Here is a 27,638-nt window from a genome sequence, read left to right on the forward strand (position 1 = left end):
AACCATAAGATAATATTTATTACAGCTGTTCTCCAGAGGGAAGCCAGTGGTAAAAAGGCAAGCTAAGGTTCCTGTTTCCTGGTGCCATGTGCCATGAGGAGCAACCCTGCAGTGTTTCATCATCAGCCAGCACCACTCTGAATCACAGCATCACCAACCTGTGTAATTGCTTGCAGAAAGGTTCAGTTTAAGAATGTGTCAAACATATAATTTGATCAGGGCGTGAGAGTATCCATGCATGGGCTGGTGGTGGTGCATTCTTACAGCTGTGAATCACCCAGCATTTGAGCCACCTACCTCCTCCTTGTAGGGAAGCTGCAATATTTTGTCCTGTTGGAAAGAAACCTGGACTAGCTTTTTCGAAGTTGAAGGGGCTCTCAGCCCTCTAGTTAGACCAGTAATATTCATGATATTGATGAGAAACAAGAGTTTCTTATCAAATAGACGATTTTCATTTTCTGGTAATAACAAATATTCTAATATGTAAAAAATGAAGTATTGGTATGGCATTTATATTTCTCAATAGCTCGGTTTATTGTAAAATGCTGCTGTTTTTAATGGGGGGATATACTGCCAGTTTATGAAAGCTGGTGCAGGTTTGTCAGCTAAACAGATTTAACGTTAGGAAAAGAGCATTCATTTTGCTGTAAGAAGTATTTCTTTAGGATTATATAGTTACTTAGACCACACGTAAGATTACAAGTCATGTTCCCGGTGGGTGCTGACCAGGCTCCCTGCATACCTCGGGCTGTGGTTGGAAACCCGCGGCGCAGCATCCACAGGAGCCCGGCAGCCGAGTCCGCCGCCCCGCGGGACACGCCGCTCCTCGCCGAGCCGCTCCGCCCCCGCCGCACCTGCGGAGCACGACAGAGGCTGTGACACCGCGACACGACACGGCACAGCCCGGCTACAGCCCGGCTACAGCCCGGCTACAGCCCCGGCTACAGCCCCCGGTGACTTTGCCCGTTCCCCACACCTATAAAGGAATCACATAATGAGTGACATCTTTCTCCAGTATTCACAGATTGACTCAACAGTTTGCACCATGAAGTTGTGTTTGGAACGCTGCAGCACCCGTGGAGCAGAGGCCACACTTTCCCGTTTTACAGTATCTTGAACAACAGATTTGTGCTGTAACAGCAGAATTTAAAGGGCAAGTTTGAGTGGATAAGGGATGCTGAGGTATAGCAAGGTTCGTGCTAGAGTCCATCAAACTGCTCAAGTGCAGCTGTGCAGCACATCTGGGAGAGCCAGGAGTGATGCATCCGATCCCAAATACCTGCATGGACCTTTGCAGCGGTTTTCTACACAAATCAGGTACTAATGCACAAATTATCCTGGTTAGCTACAGCAGCCCACCATGACCTAATCTGCACGTTCAGCTGCACCATTAGCATGAGAACTATATGCAGCTTTTGCAGGCAAAAGTGCATGCCCCAATTACATTAAGAGGTGGATGCTTTATTATCTCTTCACTACTTTACCGACCCTTTAACTGGACTGTGCCTTCACTGTAACCCAGAAAAACATTTTGAAGATATAAGAAATAATTCACTAAAACTATTGAATAAAAGTTTTTAAGTAAGCATATTTATCCTTGAATAATATAATTCTCATACTCAATTTTAAAATTCTGGGAACAGAAAGCATCTTGTTTGACAACAAACACCTGCAATTAATACTCCTATGTTAAAAACTTTAACAAGGTTATTACAGGCAACGCTTGCTTTCACATTCTCACAGAAAAAGGATATTTTTAACATCCCACTCACTGTATGGGCACAGAGAAGGTGACTGTGAGGCCAAGCAGACACAGATTACCACCTCACAAAAACACGGAGGAACCAGCAGATGACCTGGGACTGGCAGAGGAGCCAGGCCCACGGCTGCCAGGGAATGCTGCACCTGCAGGGTGAGCAGCCAGGGTTGGATAAGGGCCTGTCAGGGGCCACCAGTGGAAACAGAACTGATAAGTGGCTGAAATGCTACTTGTACCCGGACTTTCATCCTTTGGCTCTAGGGAAAGAACTAACACGTGAGTTCAAAGAAGGAACCATGTGAATAGTATTGGACTATCAAAGACTATTGAATCGAGATACAGAAACACACCATCATCAACAGGAGCACAAACTCTTAATAAGCTCTTTGTGATCAGCAGTCCAGGTGAGATGCAGCATGGAATCAAAACAGGCATGGCCACCTTTAGCAGTAGAACAGGAACACTTGCTGAAAATTTAATTTTCGTTTCCTTCATATTAAATTAGAAAAGTGAAAAATTTTACTGCAACAAGGGAAGACTTTGCACAGGGCCAAGGTTCCCCACACAGGAACCTCAGAGACAGGATTTGTTTATCTTCTTTTTAATTGAGAATGTCACGTAGAGCAGGACACACTTACAGATTGCTCTCTTCCTTATAACGTAGAGGAAAGGCCACATGGGTAGTGGGAGTAGGATTTCTGAAACTTTTGCACGTATAAAAACAATAAAGTGGAAAATTTGCAGTTCTAGAGTCTTGTTTGAGCCACAGAGAAGTCACTATTCACTAGTGAACAAAAAGAAGAAAAAATGCTCATTTCTTGTGATTTATCCCAGTGACAGGGTTAATGACACAGGTAGACATGCCCATTGACTCATTAAATTGAATTGCAAGACACAGCTAGAAGTTAATTTCCTTTGGTATGTGCTTGGGCACCTTGTAATGACAGTATTTGTGTCACTGGAACTCAGTCCCGACCTAAAACTGCACTGATCTTTCAGTCCAAACCTGTGGGGGCATTTTCATGCAACTGTTTCTCTTCCCAAGCTCTGTGCCTGTAACAGCTCACATCTTTTGTAGGTCAGGCACCGCCACGGACGTGAAATGTGTACTTGAGTTGGTTGCAGTGGTACAGTGACTGCAGGTGCTTTGCTACACAAATATGTACACGCGTAGAATATTAATGACAACTTTCATTCAGAGGCAACATATGAATTATCAATGAACCCAGTTTCCGTGTGTAGCAGGAAGCGTGTGGCAAGGGCTGATGGAACGTTTGGAATCATAATCTCTGTAGTAGCTGTTGCTGTGTGTGCTACCCCAGATGGCAAAAACTGCCCTGAAGAAGCCTGGCTCACACTGCAGCAGAGCTGTGCAAGCTGTAAACACTACCTTTAGGAATATTCTGAGGGAAAAACTGGAGTTGAGATCAGAAGGAGCTGTGTGATTTGGATCTGCCTGTCCTCACTGAGGCGTAGGGTCTGTGATTGCTATTACCAAGGTACATGGTGGCAGTCAAGGAAATGATCAAGAAAAATGGGCTCTGAGACTCCTCACGGTTCAGCCGTGCTGGCAGCTGGGACTTCTTCTCCATTCTAATATCAAACAGTGATATTACAAGGAAGGCCAGCTGTAAAAGGAGAATAAAATACCAGTGTCCTCAAAATCTCTGGACAATTCATTAATCAGATTTTATTCTTTGGGTTTATTTCATAAACCAGGTTTTATTCTTTGGGTAAATGCTAATTATCACTTGAATACGCACCCAAAATGCTTGAAATATAAGAATTTTGAGGCTGTCAAAGCAGCTTTGCCTGCTTTGCAAGTAGATGGAAGTAAAGCCAAGGTAATTTGGGCAACCACTTGAAAGTCTTCCCCTAAATTTCCATCCCCTGTGTTTCTTATGTTGTCTATGAAATAACTGTGATGAGTGCCTTGTGGTGTACAGGGTTTGCACAGCCTTGTCCTGTCTATTGCTGTATAAAATAAACAAGAGCAAGCGAGTGGCCAAGGCCCAGCACAGGCAAAGCTGACACCAGCACCCTCAGGTGCTCTGGGTACAGAGACCCATTACGTAACTGTTACATTAGTAATCTTCACTGCTACTCGCAGGGGTAACAGATAAAACTGTACAGCTTTTGATTATGAAATTTTCAGTGTCCCTTGAAGTTTCTTTCGGTTTTTGCTATCTAGATAATTTTCCACGTGGAATTACCTCTTCCCTTGGGTCAGCATTTCAGAGAGCTGCGTGGCCTCGCTGTCACTGCAGTGCTGCCGTGCTGCCAGCTCTGGAGGTGGCTGTGGTCACTGTCCCCGGGGCTGCAGGGCTCTGGGATCCCGGGCCAGCAGCAGGTTCCCTGCCAGCACAGCTGCAGCGCTCACCGTGCTGGGCTGTGCACAGCAATCTGCAGTCCCTGGGGATCTCAGGGCCTCAGAACAGCAAACCGATGGCAGAACTCTGCTGGACAGCGGCGCTTGGCTGTGTTGGTCACACAGGAGCTGGGACAGGCAGTGCCAAGACTCTGCTGGTCGCCTCTTGTGAGCGCACGGCTTAAAGCAGCAGTGCCTCAGTTTACCATCAGGAACTACCATTTTGAGATATTAAACAAAGGACATTTTGAGATTTAACTGCATGGCGTTTGAAGATTATGCGAACATTCAGTTCCCAGTGTAAAGTGCGGGTGTTTCTCGACTGACCCTGTGAAGGCGCTCTGGGAGATGCACAGGGGAGCCCCCAAAGCTCCCGTCACACGGAAGTGATGGACACAAAAGATCTGAACGTTTCCCTCAACTCCGGTGACTCCAGATGCGCGGGACAAGGTCACTCACTAAAACAGAGCTGTCCCGGGAAGGAACACTCCGAATGCACTACAGGGCCCGGTGCCTGCGGGAGGCCGGGGCCGATGGGGTGTAACCCCCGGCGTCTCGTCCTCGCGGTGCTCGGTGACACCCGGCGTGCCCGGAGCCACTGCTGCCGTGCCCGGTGTTCCCGGTGCGCCTGACTTTGGTGGGCTGTGCTCGGCACCGGCGGCGCGTTCCCGGTAAGCGGCCGACACCGGCGGTTCCCCCGGTGGCCCCGGGCCGCCCCCTCAGGCGAGCGGCCGCGCAGCGCACGCCGGGAGCCGCGCGCGGCACGCCGGGACACGCACCCCGCGCCTCGGCCGCCCAAGATGGCGGCGGGCGGCCGTCCCCGCCCCCGGCCGCGCATGCGCAGCGCCGCGGCGGCCGCGCCGCTCCCGCCCTCCCTCCCGGCGGCCGCGGCGCCTCTGACAGCGCGGAGCGAGCGGAGCGTCCCCGAGCGCCGGGACCGCGCACCGGGACCCCCGCACCGGGACCGCGACCCCGCACCGGGACCCTGACCCCGCGCCGGTGAGTGGGGACAGGCGGGTGGCGCCCGCCCCGCGCAGCACAGCGAGGCGGCGGCGCTGGCGGGGCTCGGTAAGGCCGGGGCCCGCCGCCCCCCCGGCCCGCGGGTCGTCCCGGCCCGGGGCCCGAGCGGCCGCCGCTTTCCTCTCCGCTCACCCCCTCCTCTCCGCTCCCCGCCCTCGCCCCGCTCCCCCCCCTTCTCTCCTCGCTCTCAAAATGGCGGCCGCGCCCGTTGGTGAGGAGGGACCGGGCGGGGCGGGGGGCGGCGGGGGGGCGGCCCGGTGTCCTCCCCCCGGCTCGGTGTGCGGGCGCTCTGGGGGCCGGGGCGCGGCCGCTGCGCTCCCCGCCGCCCCCGGCCCCGCTCCCGCCGTGACTCTGCAAGAAAACAGGGCCCGGCGGGAGCGGCGGGGCGGGCGCGGAGCCGCCGCCGGGCCCGTGTCCCCCCCCGCGGGCCGCGCCGCTCCGTCCGTGACTTAGCAAATACCGGCAGGAGGCGATGGGCCGGGGTAATTGGCGATAAAACAGCCTTCGGGGCCGATGGGCCCGGTGTGTGCGCGGAGGGGACCCCCAGCATCCCTCCCCGGCTCCTGGCCGGGCTCTCCCCTGTCAGCCTCTCCCCGGGCCGGGCGGCGGGCCATGGCCCAAATCGCCAGCGCGGCCCAGGCACCGAGAACAGGACGGGAATTAATCATCCAGGGAAAGGAATAGGTGTTGTTTGAGATTTTATTTTCGCGTCCCCAGTTTTCCTGCAGTGCTCAGCAAGGCAGCAGCGATAGGAGGTGGCTCAGACCTTCAGAACCAGCTGCAGTAAAACGGGGGAGGGAGGTCTAATCTCCTTCTGGGGGTCATATCACTGCCTGGATGGCTGCAGGTGCTCAGGCTTCCCGTGAAAACCTTACAGTATTGCTAAAAATCCTCTATTAATTGCTACTCCCGAGGTTTTGTTTCGGCAGGAGGTTATATGCAGGCAGGGCTTTTGATGGAAGCTGAGGGGTGGGAGTGGTGCCTCCCTTGAAAAGTTTGGGGTTTGTTCAGTTCTGTGGGCGTGAGATTTTTTTTTTTTTTAGGTGGTTGCAATTAAACTTGACCTTTAATGTCAATAATAATGTGACACCTTCCCTTTCTTTGCCATGGTATCATTTGAACCATTTACTCGCCTATAGTGCTGCAGCAGTGGGCTTGGTTGGTGCAGGTCAAGTCCTTTCATAATGAATTGCTTACTAGGGATGGGGGAAGGTTAATCTAAGCTATATTAAAAATCTTTAATAAACACCGTTTTAATATAATTAAATGTTTGGGCATATTGACCTGGCTCAATTATGTATTTTTGTGATGATTCTTTTAAGTGTATGTTCCTGTGACAGTATTGTTCATGGCATTAGGAGGTGGTGGTTAAAGAACCTCCGTTCAGTGATGATCATTTTGTAAATGATTGTGCAGCATTTGGCTGGTTTTCGGGAGAGGGAGGGTCTGCTGTCAGAATGTTATTTGCCCTTAGAGTAATTTTGTTAAATAGGAAAATTATGTTGGGGAACTAAACAAAGAAAATATTTTTAAACTGTAAGATGCATTGCAAATATCCGGCTTGTTCTCGGGCATCTCGTTTTTGTGTGTTTCTGTTGCTGTTCCCATGTTTGTGGATGCTGTGAGCAGCCATTGAGCCGGGAAGAGACTGGGTGGAGTAAGGAGGCAAAGCTGCGAAATGGCTCGATTACCCTTTCAGAGCTTTTTTTTCCTCCCTTTGCCGGGGTGGAGGAATACTAATTGCCGTAACAATGAAGTCTCTTCTTTAGGGAAGAATCTAATGGTGCAGGAAGCTTCGGAAATGAAACAAATCTCACATTCTGTTCTGAGGCTGATTTTTCTGCAGGGTGGATTTTGATTTGTCTGGCAGTGAGAAGTGACCAGTCACTGTTGCAAAGCCGGATTTTTTTTGTCTGATAACCGCTTCAATTTATCCACTTAGATATGCACTTGTTGAATTGATTTTATTTACACTTTAGATAAGAATTACAATTTTTCTGTGCGTGTATTGCACATAAGATTCTCTGGAATCTAGAGAAGCCTCTGTATTGTGGCTTCATGCTGTTATTTGTTCATGGAACTTCTTGGTTAGAGCGGATTATGGGTGGGCACACAGAAAAAGACAATCCCTGGTTTCTCTGGTGACCACGGTGGAGTGACTGCTGTCAGTGTACGACTGGATTGCACTGCCCTTGTCATGTGCCAAGTTCTTGTAAAATACCATCTCAGGATTTTGGAAGCCCTTTTGAGCACTGTAACAGCATTGCTGTCCCCCTTGGGTGCTACTGCCTAAAGTTGTGTAGGAAAGGCGTTTGAACAAAGGGTTTGGGGAACACAATAGGGTTTGGAGGAAGCACCTAGGAAGGGCTGCCTGTGGAAGTGCTGTTCCACATGTGTCTCATGGCATTCCCAGCTGATTGGAGCAAGTACAACACTGAACACAGATGGTTCTGAAGCAGACTGAGGTTTTGCTTTTTCTTGGGGGTCTCAGTTCTGGAGTGCAGTTTGTGACAGGAGATGGGCATACAAGAAGGAGACTGTATATGCCCAAAATTAAAACAAGGAGCAGTGGTTTCTGCTAGTGGTTTCTGTTTCTAGTTCAATCACTTGGAGTAGATATTCCAGGATTCAGTGGCTGCATGAGCTAAATACCTGAGTCTAATGCATATCCAGGCTAAGGCCAATGAAGACCCCAGTAAAACACTTGCCATCTTAATAGCTTTGGTTGATTTTTGCCCTTGAAATGACAGCAGTCACTTTTTCTACAGGAGTAACTTGTTCATTTGGGTTCTACAGAAGCAAAAGGCATCAGCAGTTCCTTTCTGGCTGCATACAGGCTCTGTCTTGCCTGTCCTGCTGACTCCTGTGCCTGTCCTGGCTCCTCTGCTCATCCAAGCCTGGGAGCTCAGATTGTGTCTTTGCTCTCAGCTTGCTGTCTGTCCAGCTTGCTATGGATGGGACAGCTCCAGAGCCAACATCTGCTGGCTGCCTTGTCCAGCACTCCCACCTTGTCTGCCATGAGGAGCTCCACAGCCAGTGTCCATCAGTAATTGTAATGTATTTATGCTTCTTGGGGAGTATTCGGGGCAAACAGTAGCTGGACCCCTCTGCCTCAGGGGAGCTCGGGTATAGACTGCATATGTCTGTAAGGTTTTTTTACAACCATCTGTAGCTGCTCTGTATTCCTGAACTAGGAGGTTTGGAATTATCATAGTGAGAAGGAGAGTGACATTGGAATAGTTCTGTTTAGGTCAGCTCTCTTCTGCTTTGGTGAACTTGAGGCCCATTTTCTAAACTAAAGGCAAAGACTGGGAGAGCCACTGAAGCATCCATGAAGTGAGCACTGAAATACTTGTCAGGCTGAAAAAAAGAGCCGTGTAGGCCTAAATTCAGGAAATCAAGAGGACAATAGAAATCCATAATTGTTATTAATAGATAATAATTTCATATTTTCTGTAGGGTGCGGGGGAGTTTCCAGCCTCTAACATGTAATTTATGATGGCAACTGAAGATCTTTCCCAAGGATCAGAGCCATGTGTGTTGGTAGAATGGTGCTGGGACTCTCCTGTGAGGTTTGTTGCAGAGAAGTCATTAAATTATGCACTGTCCATACTTGCAGATCTGTCAGTGACGTTACAACTGGCTTCTCTTTCTCCTTGTTATAAGAGCTTAAGTATCATTGGCAGGACAACCTGACTACTAAAAATGTATTACACTGGTGAGGCCTTGCCTGGGTTCGGGGGCTTTCTCAGGAGCTGCTTTATTACCTGATACAAGGGAAATGGGGCTCCTGATGTGGCTTTTGAGGGGTTTAATCATGGGTGATGATGCTTTGTCTTTTGATCTGCCTGGCAGAGTAGGCTACACTTCAAGTTTTTAAAAGTAGGGATTCACACTAAGATACAATCCTGACCTGTGGAAAATCAATTTTCAGGTACATAGAGCTGTTTCCTCAGAATTCTTGCTCTGAATGCTGTCCATGCTAGGAGACTGTGAATGGCTGTGCTCTGTGGGGCAGACTGTGCCACCGTTGAGGTGCAGAGGTGTGGTGGGACCTGTGTCTCTGTCACATCAGTTTAGTGGTGGGGTCCTGAGCCTAGGCTGGGTTGGATGTCTGCTTTTCATGTACTACAGTTATTTTAGAACAAAACTTTTCTTCATTCCTACCACGTTCTAAAACCTACTGATGAACAGTGTGTATTAAAAGCATTGGCAAGAACCAAGATTTTGTCTGAAGAACAGAATTCCAGTTTTACCCCGGAGATGCCAGCTGCTGTGGGTTAGCCCAACAGATGTGTATTGCTAACCTGTGTCTTATCTCAGTTGTATAAAGAAGGGCTTTTTCCTCTCAGTTGAGGCAGGGCCTGGATGAGGCAATGTTTGTCTCATTCATAATGTTTAAAAGCTTATTCTGTTTTCTTTTTTTCCAACCTTCTGCTCGCTCCTTAAGGGAATACATAGGTGTGACTTAGGCACTCTTGCTTTTAGGTCACTGTCTTGGAGGCCACCTATCATTTCACTTCCTGCTGGAATACACAGTCAGGAAGTGTCAAAGAAAAATGTTCCTTAGGAAGTAAGTGTATGCTGAACTCCATTTCCTTGGGACTGTAAACATACAGTCCTTTCAAAACTAGTGCTCAAAACTAGTGCACAGCATTGTCACACTGACCAATACCAAGAGCACTGATGCATGTATAACTGTAAAAAAATCAACGTCATGAATTCAAAGTACCTGCTGGTTAATACATTTGGAATTATTTTCACCATTTCCTTCTTAATGGTACTGTGTCTGAGTGAGCTCTGCAGCTTGGACTTTGGATGAGGGTTGTGACTAAATGAATGTAATAAATACAACTTGGTGGTTGTGATTCTGTTGATTCCGGAAGATTTAACTGATATTTTTTACTAGTAACTAGTTGCTGCAGCCTTGAGGAGGTGTTTCCAGAGGTGAGACCATCCGTGGTTGAGGTTTGTAGGTGGTGCAGCAGCAGTGTGTGTCCTGTAATTTCCTTGGATCCGTTGTTAAGTAGGTCCCTGCTGAGGGAGTTGGTCGGAGGCTGTTGAGAGGCAGCTCTTGTTCTGGGGCTGGTTGGTGACTCAGCTGTCACACCTCTTGTGAGGCAGGTGACAGGCTCTGTGGCGTGGTGCTGTACTGGTTTGCTTCTGGGATAGCGCAGGGTAGCTCAGGACTGAGATTGTTTATACCTTGCCTCTTGTATCCGTGTTAATTGTTCCTGTTGTGCTTCACAAACCTTAAGTTCTTTTAGTTTAATTAGACAGACAAGTGTTCCCCTCCCCACCTCCCCCCGAGATTGCCTCTGCCTTGTTTTTCTGCTTAATGCTAAAGCAAAGGTGTTAAGTTTATCCTTCTTTAAGACTGGAGGAAAATCAGCTGGAAACATCTAGGTTGTTTGCTGCAGATAAATGACTGTTTCTTCCGTAAAGAAACAATATTGGCAGCTTGTCTTGTGCTGGATTCACCTACATTTTGGGATGAAGAAAGAGATTGGATAAACAATTTGGTTTGTTTAAATGCTCATATCTTTGCAGTCTATTAAGAGGATGATGTCATTAATGAGTGTCTGTATGTATTTTAAACAGATGGTGTCTGTTAAATAAGTAATGGTAGAAGTTTCTGGTTCTGTCACCTTCAGCTCTGTTTTAGAGGCAGAATTGTAGTAGGTGAAGGTGGGTGATAAGAAAGTTGAGACACCTTCTACCAGAACCCTGATTTCATTATTTTTGGTACTAGTGTCATCAAAGGTTGAACACTGTTCCCTGTAATAGAATAAAGATGACAATTATGATGAGCTTTTTGGGTTTTTTTCTTCCCCTCTGGGCAAGCGAAGCCATTTTTGGTCAACAGGCTTTGAAAATGGCTAAAGGACAAACACTGTTCTCATGATTGAAGAGTGGAAGTTCTGTCTAAGTTCTTGTTTGGATTTCTTTGTGGTTTACACCTTCCCCTGTTTCTAAGGTATTAAAATACCTGTTCCTTTAAATTTCCTTCTGGATATTTTTCTATATAAACTTAATCAATTCACAGTTGCCTTTGTTAATATCACATTTCCAGTATAACAGGCAGTTTAGTGATTGAATTATTTAGAGTTTGGATATAATCCTATGACCTCCTTGACAGTTACAAATCTCTGACTTGATTTTTCAAGTCAGAGAAGTGGGGGGGGAAGAACTGAGAACAACAAAGTTCAAATCCAGTGTATGCCTGCTGATAGACATATCTCAGTGCAGTGCTCCTCTGCTGGTGCTGTAGAAGTGCTGTCCCCAAACCTGTGTGTGCTGTTTGACCTGGCACTGGCGATGCTGAAGAACACCCGGCTGACCCTGATGGGCTTTGCTGTGAGCCAGTGGTGAGGAGCAGTGTGTAATGTGGAGCTCTGAAACACTGCTCCTGCTTGTCCTCCCCTGCCACAGCCCCCCGGGCACAGCGTGGGCAGTGCCATGGCACAAACCTCTGCACACGTGGGAAAGATGCATTTTCTGCTGCAGCCTGCCCTCTTCCTCCTGTTGGTAGGTAAATCTACCTGCGTGTTCACACAGAATTGAGCAGGAGGGTTAGAAGAAGGATGTTTTCTCTTGTTTTCCACAAAAGCCTACACACAGAGCTCAGGCTGGAGCTCTGACCTGGAGGAAGCTCAAAGGCTCTAAAATGAGATGATGTGACAGTGCTCAAGATGTTTCTCCTGAGAATTACTTGTATCATGCTTCTATCAGAATTGCAAAACTGAAGTGATACATGGAGAAAAAATGTCAAGATTGAATTAATTTAAAGTCATCTTCAAAAAATAAATATTTTCCAAGCAAATTTAGTCCGGATTCCTCAAAGTCATTTATTGTTGGTGCCTGGGAATGTAATGAGGTCAGAAATGTTTTTTATTGTTTTACAGTGCTAAAGATGGATAGTGACTGCCAGTGATGTGTTAAAAACTTAGCTTGAAATAATATGGGGAAGCAGACGGGCACAGGAGTGGATTTCAGAATGCACAGGCATTTCTTTAGGCAGCGTGCTGTGTGGAGCAGCCAACGTGCTCCTGCTTTATAGCATCGTGATGACATTCCTGAGCTTTATTTTTCAGATGTAATTGCAACCTGCATTTCAAGTCTTTGGAACATAGGCAGTATATCTGATCTGCTGCAGATTGCTTTCTAGCTCCCCATGGATTTGGTGTTGAATTATTTTCAGAACTAAACTACTGTATCAGATTTTTAGCAAAAGCTGTAAAAGTAGGTGAAATGGGGAAGAAAGCAGGCATAAGAATTTTCACTGTTTTTCATGTTAAAAATATATTTCCTTTGATAAACCTGTAACAGAAGTGAAATGGAAAATGGTTTTGGTGAATTGTTACAAACACTGCACAGAATGCTGTACTCTATGGATACTACATTGATGTATCAGGCAAAGTGTTGACCTACGGCATTTTGAGACTTCCCTTAATTGCAGAATAACAGGCTTACTAAACATATGAATTAAAAATAAGGCTCAGAGTTGTAATTCAGATCAGATTTGCTTCTTGTTTTGTTTTTCCCAAATCAGATAGCTGTTGGAGCTCACTTCGTTGTAATCCCTCAGCCAGCTTTACTGATGTAGGCTGAAAAGTGGAAAAAAGATTAACCCAGCTCGTAAATGAGTAGCTTTCTCATATTCTCCGACTCATCCCTGCTGGCTTAGCAGGTGATGGATTCCAGCATTTTCTAGGATAAGGTCTGTTTGCCTCACTAAGAGCAGCTGCATGGCTGTGCCTGGGTGATTCTGCTGTGGCTGAGCTTCCCTGCAGTAACCGGGGCCAAGATGGAGGCAGGAGAGGAGCTGGCTTATTTTACTTGTTGCTGTTTTTCTTTCCTATCGACACATAGAGACATATCTAGGAGCCCTTTTCAGGTCCTGGTAGTTGTGCCCAGGAGCCATGGGTATTACTTCACTTCTGTGGAATCTGGTTTTGAGTACATTTGTGGAAAGAGTTGTCCTTTTCTGTGGCTTGAGTTTGATAAAGCAGCTTTTTGCTTATCAACTTTAAAACAAAATCGGACCCATTAAAATTAGAAGGAAGTTTTCTTATTTACTTGGTAGAATTTAGTGACATAATCCAGAGGTGTAAGAGAACAATTCATGAGGTGTAGTTCTTCCTTAAGAACAGTAGCTCTAATTGCCTGGGAATATTCCCCAATAACCACTTTTAAGTTCTCTTGTTAATGTTATGAAACAGGATACACTGTTGAAGAACCTTGCAGAGGACCTCCTGTGCCAGCCATGTAGCAAGAGACAATGCAACAAGAGTTTCTCCTTTATTAATGCACAAATGGACCCTTTCAGCTTTAAAGAATTGAGGAATTTGATTCTGTTTACATCAATTTGGTTAATTTTTTTTAGCGGCCTTTGGTTTTCATGAGTGATTAGCCTTTAACTGGGATTGTAAAATTAGCTGAAGAGAGGGAGCTAACTGAAGTAGGATTTTGGGTATATTAACAAATCAGAAGAAAAGAAAAAAACTTTAGGAGTTTTCTTTGAGTTAAAAAAACCCCACTTTTAAGAATGGCAGAATGTGCTAGAGAAAACACTTGAAAGTTGGTAGCACGTAGCTGGACACTCTAAAATACTTTAAGTTTTATGTGGGTTATTAACATTTTAAATGATAAATTAAAATTTTGATTTGAACCTAAATATGAGTAATGGAAAATTCTTAATGTGAACCGAGTTTTGTGTTCCTGATGCTGGTGATGGCTCATCTGCCTTTTTACCACCCAAGTGCTTTGTGTAAGGTATTCCTGAGCTGGCAATCTGAGAAAGTGATGTCTGATTATGCTCCCTTCAATAAACTTTCTTATACAGTATCGTTAAAAACGATGTCATAATATGGAAAAAATGGTCTTGTAGCTGAGGTAAGTAAAGTATTAGAATTCTGAAAAAAAGTGCAAAAATGTACAATTCTAAAGCACAGCAGTGCTGAGCTAAAGCTTTGTTGACTTTTCAGAGCTGCACTCTGCTGGTCTGTTCTCTATCTGCTGAAGCTTTAGTTCTGTAATTGATGCCATCTATCTCTTCTAATTTTTAATATAATGAGCTACAGTTACATGTTTAGTGTACAAGGCTTTTGCTTTTGTGGGAAAGATTATTTATGGAGCCTAAGCAACGGTCATAAAAGCTGCAGAAATTGAATTAATTTACTGATAGGTTCCTGGAGTAGCCATGGATGTACATTAGGCATATGGACCAGCAGATGAGCAGCAGCAGAGTGAACCTGGGGTGCTGGTGTATGGAGCAGTTCACTGCTGCTGTGCCAGTGTTGTGAACCAAGGAGTGAAACTGAAGCTGGTTTTTGCTCTTCTCACATGTCACTGTGGTAGCAGAGCAGTGACAGTGGCACTGGCACAGCTGTTTGCTGTGCCTCACTCCTGGGAGAGGAGAGCTCAGCTGGGAGTTCTGAACAGCAGAAATGGGCACTTTTAGTCAGCTGAGCCATTTTAGGGGTTTGTTTATGGGTTTGGTCCTTGGAATGTTTTTGACACAACAGGAGCAAACAAAGGCAGTGGAGAACCTTGCACCCAACTTACTGACAAAACCCTGGGGAAGATGCTGAAGTTTGTTGTGATGGTGGGGTTGAGTTACCTCAGGATACACTTCTGAAAATGTGGATCTGGAAGGGCCTAGGTATATAACCCAATCTTAAGTACTGTTTAGCATCCAGTATACTCTGCCAAACAAAATCATCATGAGTTCTGAAGAAGTTTATGGACTTGATCTGATTTATTTTTTTGTGTATACAGAATGGGCACTTCTAGGTAATTTAATTCCAGTAATGTTACTCTGACTTCATGCTGGTTAAATGAACAAGTATTTTTGTCAGGTTGAGAATAAAATGCTGATGAGTTAATTTTATTCCATTGTCTGTTTCTCAGTTTTATTTGGAGAATACTTACAGAAAATATTTAAGTGTCTCCTGAAGCAAGTATGAACAGTCATAGAAATACCTACAGGCCAAGGTGTATAATTTACTGGCAAGACATACCATGAACTGAGGGGAATCTCTTGCCTGAAAGAGATTTTCTTTTCCCTGCCTCATTGCTGTGACTGTGTGTGTAGCTATTGTGCTGGGATACCTCCTGTAGAGCTGTCTCAGTTAACAGATGGAGCAGAACTTGTTTCGTTTTGCTGTTGGTGCATTTATGACTCATTTGCAGGTCTCTCATTAAGTTATTGTGAAGTTTTGCAGTAATCTAGGAAGCACGTGAAGCACACTGCTCCCCATCAGCGGCAGAGCCCCGTGTCTGAGGCAGGAAGCAGCAGTGGTGTGCTGTGCCCTTAGTCACCCTGGAGCAGGGTGCTGCTGGCCGTGGTGGCGTGGGGCTGGCTGGGTGCCCTGCTCCCCAGGGGACACCTGCCTCTGAGCGTGTCCTCAGCCTGCTGAAGCTCAGCAATGGGCAATGGTCAGACAGGAGGAGACAAGAGCATCCTGGTTGTTTTATTTTTTTATTTTTTTTTCAATGAGGTCAGATGAACCTGCACTGTGCTGTTTTCACCTTCTCCTACTGGAGAGGACTCTTCTGCTTTTCAGGTATTTCTGCTCAGTTTGTTGCTCTTCATCAATAATTCTCTGTTTTAGAAACTTGTGCGGGGAAAAATTCTGTCCAGTAATGATTCTTGGCTGTCTCTTTTTAAATTAATTTCTTTTTAAAGATTATGCTTTAGTATGCCACACCCTAGTCCTGCAGCACCAAAGGAGTGAAGGAGGTCTGCTCTCCTTCCTGCTCTGACGTTTCTGCCAGTCCTAAGTATAAAGGCTGATCTGTAGCTGAGTGGAAAGATGGGAGCTGGGATGAGGTGCAGTTGCCTGCTGAGGATCTGCTGCTGTTCGTGGAGCTGAGGAGTGTGTTTTGTGTAGGTAGGGAGTGGTTTGTGTTGTTGTGGAAAACCCTGCAGGTCCTGTGCTGCCAGGAGTGAGAGGTGCCCATTGCATGTGTCCTGCCTGGGCCAGCGACAGGCCTTCTGCCAGCTCCCGATTTTAAAAGGCTTACAGAGACACCTGATCTTGCTGGGAACACCTGTAGCCTCTGTTCCTGTCCTTATGCAGAGGTTTGCCACTTGGTGCTTTTGTATATGCAGACTATTGATAGGGAATCAGATAGGTTTTAAGCTAGAAACTACGACTTGGAGGGATGTAAGTGGCTATTAATAAAAGGCACATCCTGGTTCACACTTAATTAGTAGCTCCACTCCATGGGTGGCTAAGTTCAGTGTGCTTTTTCCTGTATTTAATAGTGGACAAAGTAAAATTCTCATGCAAAGAGACCTTTTCTTTCAAAAGATGTAACTCTCTTGACACTGCCTTAAGATGCTGATACAAAGTGGCCAGTTTCAGGCAGATCTAATGGACAGGTGGCGGTTCTTTGTGGGTTGTTTTTGTTCCCCAGGGCTCCCCCAGAACCCCAGGTGCCTCTCATGGCTGAGCTGTGTGAGGGTAACCCGGTGGTGGCTGATAGGTGATGGAGGAGGACTGGTTAGTCTTGCTCTGCTGAATCCTGTGTGTCACGAAGTCTGCTCCGGCTGAAAAAAAGGTAGTGCACATAGTGGCGCAGGTGTGTAATTAATGGTGGTCCTTTGGGGCGTTTTCGATTTGGACACTTGTGCTTGAGTGTGTTGTTTGTGTGTGGGGCTTTTGTTTGTTTTGGGTTTTGTTCCTTTGCGGTGGGCTTTGTTTTTGTTTTGTTTGTTCTGTTTTTGTCTATGAAGGAGGCAGTCCTAAAAATACTTTGCCTTCTATTCAGGCGGCTTTGTAGTTAAAAGTCAGGAGTGCTGAGCAGGGTGCTTGGAGCTGACCCTTTCTGGAAGAGGGAGATGCTGTAGATCAGTTGGTTGGTGGCTTTGGCTCGGCAGTAATTTGCTAATAGCAGGAGTATCGGCTTTGTCCTGTAGCTGCTGGAATTTATCTAGTACTGGGATCTCTTTCTTACAGACTATTCAGAGTTAGACTGTGGAGCAGTCCAGGTGTTTGGAAGTGTATATGGGAATGGAGAAGTTTGGGGTTAAATAGGTGATATGTGAAGGGTGGCCTTATAAACACAGTTGCTGTTATTTTTAGACAAGTGCTATTGCTGCATCTCCCAGCTGCCGTACCAAAACCGATGAGTTGCTGGGATTTTTAGTGCAGTCGGTGCGCTGGCGCTGGAGTTGCCAGGCGTTCGGTGTGTAACAGAACCCCCCTGAGCTCCCGGGCAGCCTCCTGGCACTGCAGGCCTGGGCTGGTAACCGCAGCGCCGTGCCCTGTGCGCTGTGCTGAGCGCCCGACGCCTCTTCAGAGCCCACTTGGCTCTGTACCTGCCATGGATTAGGTGTGGGACTCTGTACTCTGACAGGATGCAGCCTGTGGTGTGAGTTTTCAGCTGAATTGTTTCTGAAGCAGCTGTTGGGGAAGAGGTCAGACTAATTAAATGAGGCATTGCCTGTTTAGACTGTCCCTGTCCTAACTGGCTTGCAGGGCAGTGTTACGGTGTGCAGCATTTAACATGAAAGATCCAGCAGGGTGGAAATAAGCAACTTGCAGCTTAAGCTCATTTTGAAGCAGACAGCAGGGCCTAGATAGGTTTAGAAAGAAGCCTCTGATCCCCTCTGATGAATAAGTATCCATTAATGATACAAGCTTAGTATTTTCCTTACTTTTTCATTGCAGGCTATTGTTTAAAGGAGACTCCTTTCTGAAATTGTTACTGAGCTGTGATACTGAAGTCAGTGTACCTGTGTGTCTAGAGAAGGGCAGAGGAGAGGCAATGGAACATGCAGTCCTCAAGCAGTCGGTAGAAAGTTGACAAACCCATCTGCTGTCTCTGAGCCTCAGTTTATCTGTGTGCTGAAGGCTGGGTGGTTGGTCAGACTTGCTGAGCAGCCCGAGTGAATGAAGAGTTCTGTACAGAACCTGCCAGGTGTGCAAGAAGTGCATTTCAGCACTTGGCATGGTCGTGGTGCTCGCAAGGTCCCCGCAATGCACAGAGCAAAGGCGGTGCTGCCAACGTGAGTTTGTTGGTGTCACTGTGGCAGAGGTTAAAGCTGCCCAGTTGAAGCAGGCTGTGCACTGAGAATGCTGTATCTGAATCACAGGATACTAACGAGTGAGTGTTTTGCAAAAGCACAACTCCGCTGACTTGAGCTGTGTCGAGCGTGTCGGATTTCAGCCGTAACCTGAACTCCCCTGCCTGAGCCCAGCTGCACTAATGGGCCTGTGCCTCTTCCCATGGGAATGGTGCCACTCTGCTAAGACTGGAGGACTGTTGAAAAACTTGCTGTGCCCTAAACATGGGCGAGATGAAATATTAACTCTAGGTAAACTACATTAACACGTGACCAAAATGGAAACAAGTATTGTCTCTTAGTGAAACGTTTTTCGGAACTTTCTCAGGTGGTGGTACTGGAGTGGGAAAAGTAATTTGTGTGCTGCAGTTGTGTGGTGCTGTAGCTGCAAGGGCCCCCATGCTGGGGTAGAGCCAGAGCCTTTAAAGATGCTGTTTGGATAAATCTAAGAAAGCTTCCTGAGGAATGCTTGTTTCAAGGAAACAAATGATGTCTCTTTCTCTTCCTTGTAGATGGATTGAATCTTCTGTGTTGAATGCCTCTGGATTCCCTATTGGATTTCACATCTGGAGACATACTTGTGATTTAAGCCACTGTGGCAGACTGAATTGTGGATCCTGGGTTCCCAAGACTTTAGCTCTTGAGGAGAAGCCACTGCTCGATCACGTTAACCTGACATCTCAGCCACGATGGTGCTGTCACAAAGGCAACGAGATGAACTGTAAGGGATCATTGTTTTTAAGTTTCTGTTGCATTTTCATTAAACTTCAATTATTAGCATTTGTTTCCAAATAGATTTTAGAGTGTCTCTGTCCACATGCCCTTTAAGTACTGTGTGTTGTGGTTTGGATCTCTACTCATTATTTTTGACACAACTGTTGGTATTTGAAACTAGAATTGGGAAATGATGAAAATAGAATTTCAGAGTTACTGATGGCATAAAAAATGTATTCTTTAATCTGCAATAAGCACATTATGATACAAACTGCAATCTGTGAATTCTACATTGATCTTGAGTAAATTCTGAAATGTTTTGCTATTTCACTTTGGAATATAGACAAGGATTTGGTCAGAGTGTGCTGTGTTGTGATGACAGTCCTTCTCTGACTCCTTCAATGGTATTTGAAATGTTTTGTAGAAATCGAGCGATAGCAGATTACCTCCGTTCCAATGGCTACGAGGAGGCATACTCGGTTTTTAAAAAGGAAGCTGAATTAGATGTGGTGAGTTCAAACAAGATTCTTCATCTGTATTTAAATTTTGAAGTCTGTCAGTTTTATGGCATCTGCATCTGTTCTGAACCTGTGTGTCTGTTACCTACCTGTGAGCTCAGACAGTTTCAGAACTGGAGGTGATGAACTGACACAGCTTACTGCCTTGCCAGAAAAGGGAAAAATAATCATTGGATGAGTTGACCATTTCTGAGGAAATGATTTTATAACGAGATTTAGAATGGTCTGAGACTGTGCAGCTTTGGAGACTGACTTCACTGGGAGTCTTTGAGAAACAGGAAGACAAAACTGTATTACTTCTGTCCTCTGCTCTATCATACAGAGCCAGTGTTGGAAATTATTTTGAGCTTGGAGTTGGGTCAGGAGTTAAGTCATTGCCTGAGTCAGTAGCACACCTCTTGGGCAGCCATGTAGCAGGAGGGCAGGCTGAAACAGTTTGTAGAGTTCCAGTTCCTATCATCCAATAAGGCCAGGTTGGACAGGGCTTGAAGCAGCCTGGTGTCGTGGGAGATGTTCCTCCCCTGGCACAGGGGTGGAGCAAAATGAGGTTCAAGGTCCCTTCCAACCCAAACCAGCCTGTGATTGTGTGACCAGCTCTGGTAAGCAGCTCTGTTTGCTTAGACTGTACAGACGCCAATGACTCACACCAGTCATTTCTTGCAGCTTTATTCTGTCGATTTGCCTTTGTCAGAAATGATTTGGTCTAATTTTTAACTTTGCCACCTATTAGCATAAGAGGTGTGTATTTCGTATGGCTACAGCTGGATTGAGTAGCAAACTTCTGTTTGCTGGATAAATCCTTGCCTTTTCTTTGTTACGTATCTTGCATTGTTCTTTTTCCAAAATGCTTGAAATTTGACTTAATTTCTCCAATTTGCTACTAGTATTGAATAAATAAGTAGAAATGACAAACTGAAATGCCATACTTATAATTGAAAATCCTAGTATCATTCCCTGTCTGCCTTATCTATCAACCTAATTTAGTCTCCTCTTCCCAAAGCTTAGGGAAGCAATCTAAATAGGTTAGATGGTCCTGAGGGAAAGAGAAAAGGCAGTTGCTAAAAGTTTCATGACTTTTTTTCAAGAAAATCTGAATTGGAGTGGGCTATACTAAAATGAAAAAAAAAAAAAGGAAGGCTGAAATTATTCAAGTAATTTGGAAGAATTGATGTGTAGCTCTACAAAGAGAGATTTAATTTTTGTATGGATTATTCATGGAGATAACTTCAGCTTTTACAAGTGCCTCCCTTTAGTCGTAGACCAACGTCTGTCTCTGACCAAGGTAGCCAGTCCTCAGAGCTTTTATCTTCTGTGGAATAAGCCTTGGCATGGTTATTTTCTGATGTCTGTTATCTTCATCTCATTTAGGATTATTGTAGCATGAGACTGTAATTTTGTAATGGAAAGAAAGTGCAGCATTTAGTTACTTCTGCATCTCTAATGTTTATTTTTCTCTGTTCCTTTTCTTCCTCTTTCTTTAAATGCTTCTTCTTAGAATGAAGAGTTAGATAAGAAGTATGCTGGACTTCTGGAAAAAAAATGGACATCTGTTATAAGATTACAAAAAAAGGTGAGTAGAGATCTGCTGGTTGTACATGTATACAAAGTTAGTGCAGAAAGCATTCAGCCTTAACAGACACGTGCAGTCCTGAAGCTGGAGAGGCAAGAGGTGCCTTGGGGCAGTTGGTGAGTAGGGAAGTGGAATTGCTGTGTGCAGAGGGTCAGGCTGGGCTAGAAGGAGGAAAAGTCCCTGCTGCCTGTTGTCTTTGGCCATGGCCCTGGAGGGAAGGAGCCATTAGCTCCAGTGCATTCCAGTGCCGATTGTGCTGCAAGTGGAGAGTACAAAACTCTTTTTAGTCATGCTTCAATGGCTCAAGAGTGTACTAAAAGCAAAAATACCCCTAAAATCAGTGTGTTAACAATGAAGTCCTATCCCTTGTGCAGGTTAATACAGCAAGGGTTTATTCGCCCTCCAGTGTTTCTGTTGTTGGTTAATGTGTGTGCTAGCTCCAACAGGACACAGAATTCCTGCAGCAGTAGCATTCCTTTTTGTTAGCACAACCTTCTTTGGTAGTTTGGCACAATAGAAATTCAGATGTATTTATACAGTGTGTGAGTAAAGGGGATTTTTTAGAACTTTTCTCCTGTGAAAATATTTGGGAATTTGAAAAGAATAAATTATTAGTGATTAAATTATTAAGAATTAACTAAATTATTAAAGAATAAACTTTAAATTATTAATTTAGGTTTGAATTTTAAAACCAATGCTACTGAATATTGGTAGTCAGTTTTGGTCCATGGAATCTTTGCTTTACCCTGTTGTTATTTGGATTGCTAATGCAAGAAGGTGAATTCGATCTCGTATAAAACTGGAAATTAAAGATCTCTTAAAATTCATACACTTAGGTAATGGAATTAGAATCGAAGCTGAATGAAGCTAAGGAAGAATTTACATCAGGTGGACCTCTTGGTCAGAAACGAGACCCTAAGGAGTGGATTCCTCGTCCTCCAGAGAAGTATGCGTTGAGTGGGCACAGGAGTCCTGTCACTCGAGTCATTTTCCATCCAGTTTTCAGTGTTATGGTCTCTGCTTCAGAGGATGCCACAATAAAGGTGTGTGTGAGCTCCAGACAACTGTCTGTGGAATAGGTGACATCAACACAGTGAAACTTGTTCTCCTGCTGGGTTTGTAATGCTTAAAGTTAGCAGAAAAGCAGTTTTCAAAATGCATTAATTCAGTTAATTTATAAGTAACAAAATCACATAAAAAGGAATTTATTTTTCTCTACTGTTAAGCTTTTTAGGGCTGTCTGTCTCTTGCTTGGTTAATTATTGAACAAGGTGCCAGACTGGCCTTCAGAGTGCAGATGTGAGGCTGGAGAATACAGAGCAATGGGCTGCTGCTAACAGGTTGTCTGTTCCCTTTTCAGGTGTGGGATTATGAGACAGGAGACTTTGAGCGAACCCTGAAGGGGCACACAGACTCTGTGCAAGATATTTCCTTTGACCACACTGGCAAACTCTTGGCCTCCTGTTCTGCTGATATGACCATTAAGCTATGGGATTTCCAGGGCTTTGAGTGCATCAGAACTATGCATGGTAAGGTATAAAGGGATTGATTTAGCAGTCTGTATAGTGAAGAGATTTTTTTTTTTTTTAAATCCAGGAAAACTGCTGATGTGCAAAGGGGTTATAGACCAGAGTATTTTCCAAAAGAAAAAGGGGGGATATCATTTGATGCTTTGAGTGCTCTATAAATAGGGGATACATGCAGTGTTTATGGAATGAAATAGCATCTTAAATCTACTGTGCATGATGGTGTGGGAAGCATCCTATAATGATACTGAAATAAAATGACAGTTGGAGGGATTTCAGCTTTAAATATTAAATGCTTGCTAGACAATAAAACTGCCTTCAAATCAGTGGAGGATTCCTTCCTTCAGCTCTCTGTGTTCCTGATGCAGGGCTACAGGAAGGGAGGAATCAGTGCCAGAGGAGTTGTAGCTACTCCATGTGGGGTTTGGCTCTGTGTGTTTGATCACATGGGAACACTCCCTTTGCACTGGGTTTGAAAACCATAGGAAGAATGAGAAAGTATAACCACAGGTATAGGATTCTAATACTGAAGGCAAAGGTTTTTTATAGTCTTATGTAAGATCTTTTTTCTTGCTTTTAGGATCATCTTTTAGAAACGGCCAGTAGAAACAGAGAATGCTTGAGACCTGAAAAATAAACACCCACCCTTAGATATACACAAGTAAACAGAAAGCACCTTTAAGGATGCTCAGTGTCTGGACTCTAGGGGTTCTAAAAATGTGGATGATTATTTCATAATATCTCAAGTTTACATATAAAGATTATTCCATAAAGCACACTGCTGCTGTAGCTACTTGACCAAGATAAAAAAAATGACAGGTCCTGTGTGCTCTGTGAAAACTCTGCCACTTAATAAAGGTTTTATTTTGTTTTTAGGTCATGATCATAACGTTTCTTCGGTAGCCATCATGCCCAATGGAGATCATATAGTTTCTGCCTCAAGGGATAAAACTATCAAAATGTGGGAAGTCCAGACAGGGTAAGTGCACTTGTGAGCAAACAGCACCAGAACAAAGGCAATGAGAAACCACTGTGTGTAGAAATGGGACACAGGAATCTGAATGTCAGCAGGCACTGTTTGAATTAAGAAGTGATGTTGTGTTATTTAGAGTAATTCACTGAAGGATTCTGTCTTGGTCATTAGGCAAAGGAGTTTCATGTTAACACTGACTAACTAAAGCTAGCTGGCTTTGTCTTTCTAGAAGCTATGAGAGTAGATCTCTAGCTCATGGCCAATTAAGAAAATTAATTCACTGGATTGCCGTGAGTTTAAAGAGAGTATCTGTTACCTTTCTTGACACAGATTAAGGTGTCTCCTAATTTTTTTTTGTCTTCTTGCTTGTTTCATTTATCAGTTGTCTCTCTAATACCTTAATGACATGGAAATCTGTACTTGGTTTTAAAATACCTGTTTAATTCAAGTGGTCATGTCGACTTCATGTTCTCCCAAGTTTCCTGCTTTTTGCTCTAACAAGTTTTTGCTAGCTCTTAGCTGTCACTGCTTTCTCTTGTCAGCATCCTTCCCATGAACTCTTTATGGCGTGTTCCATCATCTGCCAGGATGAACACGTGCGCGCTAAAATACTTTATCTTAACCGCTGAGAGTAGGTGAAGTGACCTCGAATTTCCAGGGCACGTGCAGAGGGTGTTGGGCCTGTGTTTGAGTGCTGCTGTGTTTCCCTGCACAGTTACTGCGTGAAGACTTTCACGGGGCACAGAGAATGGGTGCGCATGGTGCGGCCCAACCAGGACGGCACCTTGATTGCCAGCTGCTCCAACGACCAGACGGTGCGCGTGTGGGTGGTAGCCACAAAGGAGTGCAAAGCTGAGCTCCGAGAGCACGAGCATGTGGTAGAGTGCATTTCCTGGGCTCCTGAGAGCTCCTACTCCACCATATCAGAAGCTACAGGATCAGAGGTAACATTCCTGGGCTGTTACAGGCATGCACAGGGGGATCTTAGGGCTGTGCTCTGTGTAGCACTGACAGCCGCTGAGCTTTGGGTTCAGAGGGCCTGGCAGATACAGCAGATGTGTGAGTGCTTCTGTCCAGTTATCTTGGTGTGCAGCTAAGCCCTGTTGTGGCTTCCCAGGATCCAGTTTTTGTGTTTAGGACCTATCTTTTCACTAGCGAAGGTGAATGTTGTAGAGATGCTCTGTTCAGGGAGGGGTGAGAGTGGGACCACTGTCTTGTATTGCAGCAGAGAAATGTGTAAAGCAGCTTCTCTGGCATAATGTGAAGATTGTAAGGATGCTGAGCAATTGGAAGGTAGAGGGGGGAAGGAGCCAGTCAGGAATGCAGAATGAAGCTGCCTTGGGCACAGTGTGCACCAAGGAGTCGAGCTGCTGTTTTACTGTACAGCTACTGATGGGAGAAAGCATTCCTTAAATAAAATGAATCCCAGTTTGTGTGACCAGATACCTCTTCTAGTGAGCATCAAGAAAGGCTTGTTAAAGGCCAGAAGAAATTTCGTTCTAAGGATGTTAAAGTATAGGTGAAAGGAACTAGAAATTAACTCCATTTCTAGTCAAACCCCTCACCCTGCGTTGCTGTTTTGGCCTCTGCCTCCAAGGCCGTGGACACCCCAGGGGAAAAGCAGCCACACTTGATAAAGGGACTTGTCTTGTGATAGCTTTTACAGGTTATTTCAGTCAAATTTTACTTGTGTCTCTAAAAGATCCTTATAGTCTTTTAATTATAAGTAATTATAAGGAAAGTCTGTGTGTCCCTTGCTGTGGCCCTGCGAGCTGTGCCGCGGTGCCTCCGCTGCCCCCTGCCGATGGGATCGGGCACAGCCCGCACGGGAGCGGCTTCCCTGCACACCGGGCATGGACACACAGAAATCACTGCAGAGTAGGAGCTGTTCAGAAATTCCTAACCTAGCTTCATTGCACTTTATGGAGAATGTGAACACAAAGGTTTGTGAGCTGCATCCTCATTTGTCCCACAGTGTGCCACTCGAGCTGTGTCTGCTGTTAACAGAGGGGGTCGTGCAGTAGGCAAGTGTGTATTCAAAGTGTTACTTGGCTTGTGGAATCAGCAGGACAAACTACCATTTCTTTCAGCAGATTGTGTAATTCTCCTAGCATTAGTACCAGTGCCTGTGACCCAGCTTTGTCAGTCTGGGTTTACTTGCTGTAAGCTGTTGTATGATCTGATTTTGATACTAAGCAATATCACTGAGAAGGGACCTGCTTCATTCCTCCTCTTCCTGCTTCCATCCTATATATACCATAACTTATACCATAATTTTCTGTAGACTAAGAAGAGTGGCAAGCCTGGGCCTTTTCTGCTGTCTGGATCCAGAGACAAGACCATTAAGATGTGGGACATTAGCACTGGCATGTGCCTTATGACACTTGTAAGTCCATTGGTGTTTTTTCTGGCAGTCATAGCTGCATATGTACAGCCAGTTTTAATGAAATGTATTGCCTTGAATGTCACGTTTTCAAAAGAAGCCAGAGTTGCTGGAAATAGACTTTAAATGGCTTCTGTGGTTCAGATTTTGTTGTTGCTAAGAAATACCGACTGTCTCCAAAACCATAGTGTGAATGCAGTACTGTGGTGTAGGTTCTGTGATGAGTAGCTTGGTTTGTTTACAGAAATATTGGTAATGATCTGAATTTTGTCTTGTGTGAAATATTGTGTTGTTCCCACGTGTGGGACTTCACGCAGGCCACAGCCTGTTCCCAGCTCAGATTGCAGCTGGACTGGGTGGTGGTGCTGGGGTGGGGAGCAGAATTGGTGCAGATCACATGAGGACTGCCGTCTGTTTGCCTTCAAGTACAGGAGCTTGCATTGCTGGGAGAACTGATAGAGGTGTAATAATAGCAGCTGGAGATAAGCTGCGAGTTCTGCGAGGTTTCAGGAGCTCCAGTGCTGTCCCTGAGGGGCCGGGCAGGGGTCCTTCAGTGTGCCATAGTGTGAGGGGTGGGATGCTCAGCTCTCAGCCTGCTCACTGATCTCTCCTTGTGCACAAGGTGGGCCATGATAACTGGGTACGTGGCGTCCTGTTCCATTCTGGGGGAAAGTTTATTTTGAGCTGTGCTGATGACAAGACTCTCCGTGTCTGGGACTTCAAGAACAAGCGATGCATGAAAACCCTCAACGCGCACGAACACTTTGTTACCTCTTTGGGTATGTATTGTTCCCTGTGCCAGAGCTGCTACTGCCCCACTGGCTGCAGCTGAGCACCAGGCCGGCATTCACCTTGGGGCTCTAGTGGCACCTTGTTTTCTCTGTGTAGAAGAAATGAGCTCAAATTTCTAGTCAAATCCCCCACCCATGTGAGTTGTAGAGTTGGAGTGTGCTGGATTTTTCCACTTCTGCTGCCAGTGTTGCACGTGGATAAGGATGTTAACTGACAGGGAGTTCTGGAACCTGTCACCAGAGCATGCAGGCACCTGGGGAGGGCTCTAGTGTCAGTGCTTGTCCAGCAAAAGGAAAAGAAGCGTGTGCACAATGGTCTGAAAAGAGTTACTTTGAATTCTTGGACATTGCTGGTTCATGTTACTAGATCTTGGTAACAGCATGAGGGAATTCGGCTACAAAAGTACAGCCAGGAGCTTTGGAATGTAGCCTTTGAGCCGGTAGAATTGTTTTGGAAAAGCAGCGCCATTCAGTGAGAGTAGGAAATGCTGAAGCTGTGGGTTCGTTGGTAACGTGAGCTTTTGTCTCCTGGCAGATTTCCACAAGACAGCCCCGTACGTGGTGACTGGGAGTGTAGATCAAACAGTAAAAGTGTGGGAGTGCCGCTGATGGAGTTCACAGTGACCCCTTTTCCTCTGGATGCACTCAGATACCATGGTTACCCATTGAGCTCTGTTTAAATAAATATTGTCCTTTCATGTAAATTATTCTGGATGTAGATTGAGCTTATTAAATGTTACACACAAAGTATTCATGCATGGTGAATCCAAATTGTATACTGTAAATTTACATACGTTGTCTAGAAGTACCATAGGTTTAAGAACATGGGCTGGCATTGGTCACATCAGACCTGAGAAGGCAGAAGTGGGATGATTGGAATAGGGCACTTAACTGAATAGTTGACAGTGTCGTTATGTCGGATAATTATACCTGTTTTTCTT

At 45.3% G+C, this 27,638-nt stretch overlaps 1 protein-coding gene and 1 long non-coding RNA gene across 2 annotated transcripts; one reads left to right on the forward strand and one right to left on the reverse strand.

The window, feature by feature from the left end:
• Positions 1 to 429: 429 nt before the first annotated feature.
• Positions 430 to 4,943, reverse strand: LOC136370312 (uncharacterized). The gene is made up of 2 exons (XR_010745147.1): positions 3,973 to 4,943; positions 430 to 854 (listed from the first exon to the last, which is right to left on the reverse strand). It is a non-coding gene; the product is annotated as an uncharacterized lncRNA (long non-coding RNA).
• A 395-nt stretch (positions 4,944 to 5,338) lies between these two features.
• Positions 5,339 to 27,447, forward strand: PAFAH1B1 (platelet activating factor acetylhydrolase 1b regulatory subunit 1). Its single transcript, XM_066333618.1, has 11 exons — positions 5,339 to 5,358; positions 18,735 to 18,943; positions 19,361 to 19,445; positions 20,950 to 21,024; positions 21,861 to 22,067; positions 22,385 to 22,553; positions 23,427 to 23,529; positions 24,239 to 24,467; positions 25,808 to 25,909; positions 26,529 to 26,685; positions 27,233 to 27,447. The coding sequence occupies exons 2-11, from the start codon at positions 18,912 to 18,914 to the stop codon at positions 27,304 to 27,306; spliced, it is 1,233 nt and encodes a 410-aa protein (XP_066189715.1). The 5' UTR covers positions 5,339 to 5,358; positions 18,735 to 18,911; the 3' UTR covers positions 27,307 to 27,447.
• Positions 27,448 to 27,638: the final 191 nt, after the last annotated feature.

Source organism: Sylvia atricapilla, chromosome 20, assembly GCF_009819655.1.
Source record: "Sylvia atricapilla isolate bSylAtr1 chromosome 20, bSylAtr1.pri, whole genome shotgun sequence".
NCBI classification, from domain to species: domain Eukaryota; kingdom Metazoa; phylum Chordata; class Aves; order Passeriformes; family Sylviidae; genus Sylvia; species Sylvia atricapilla.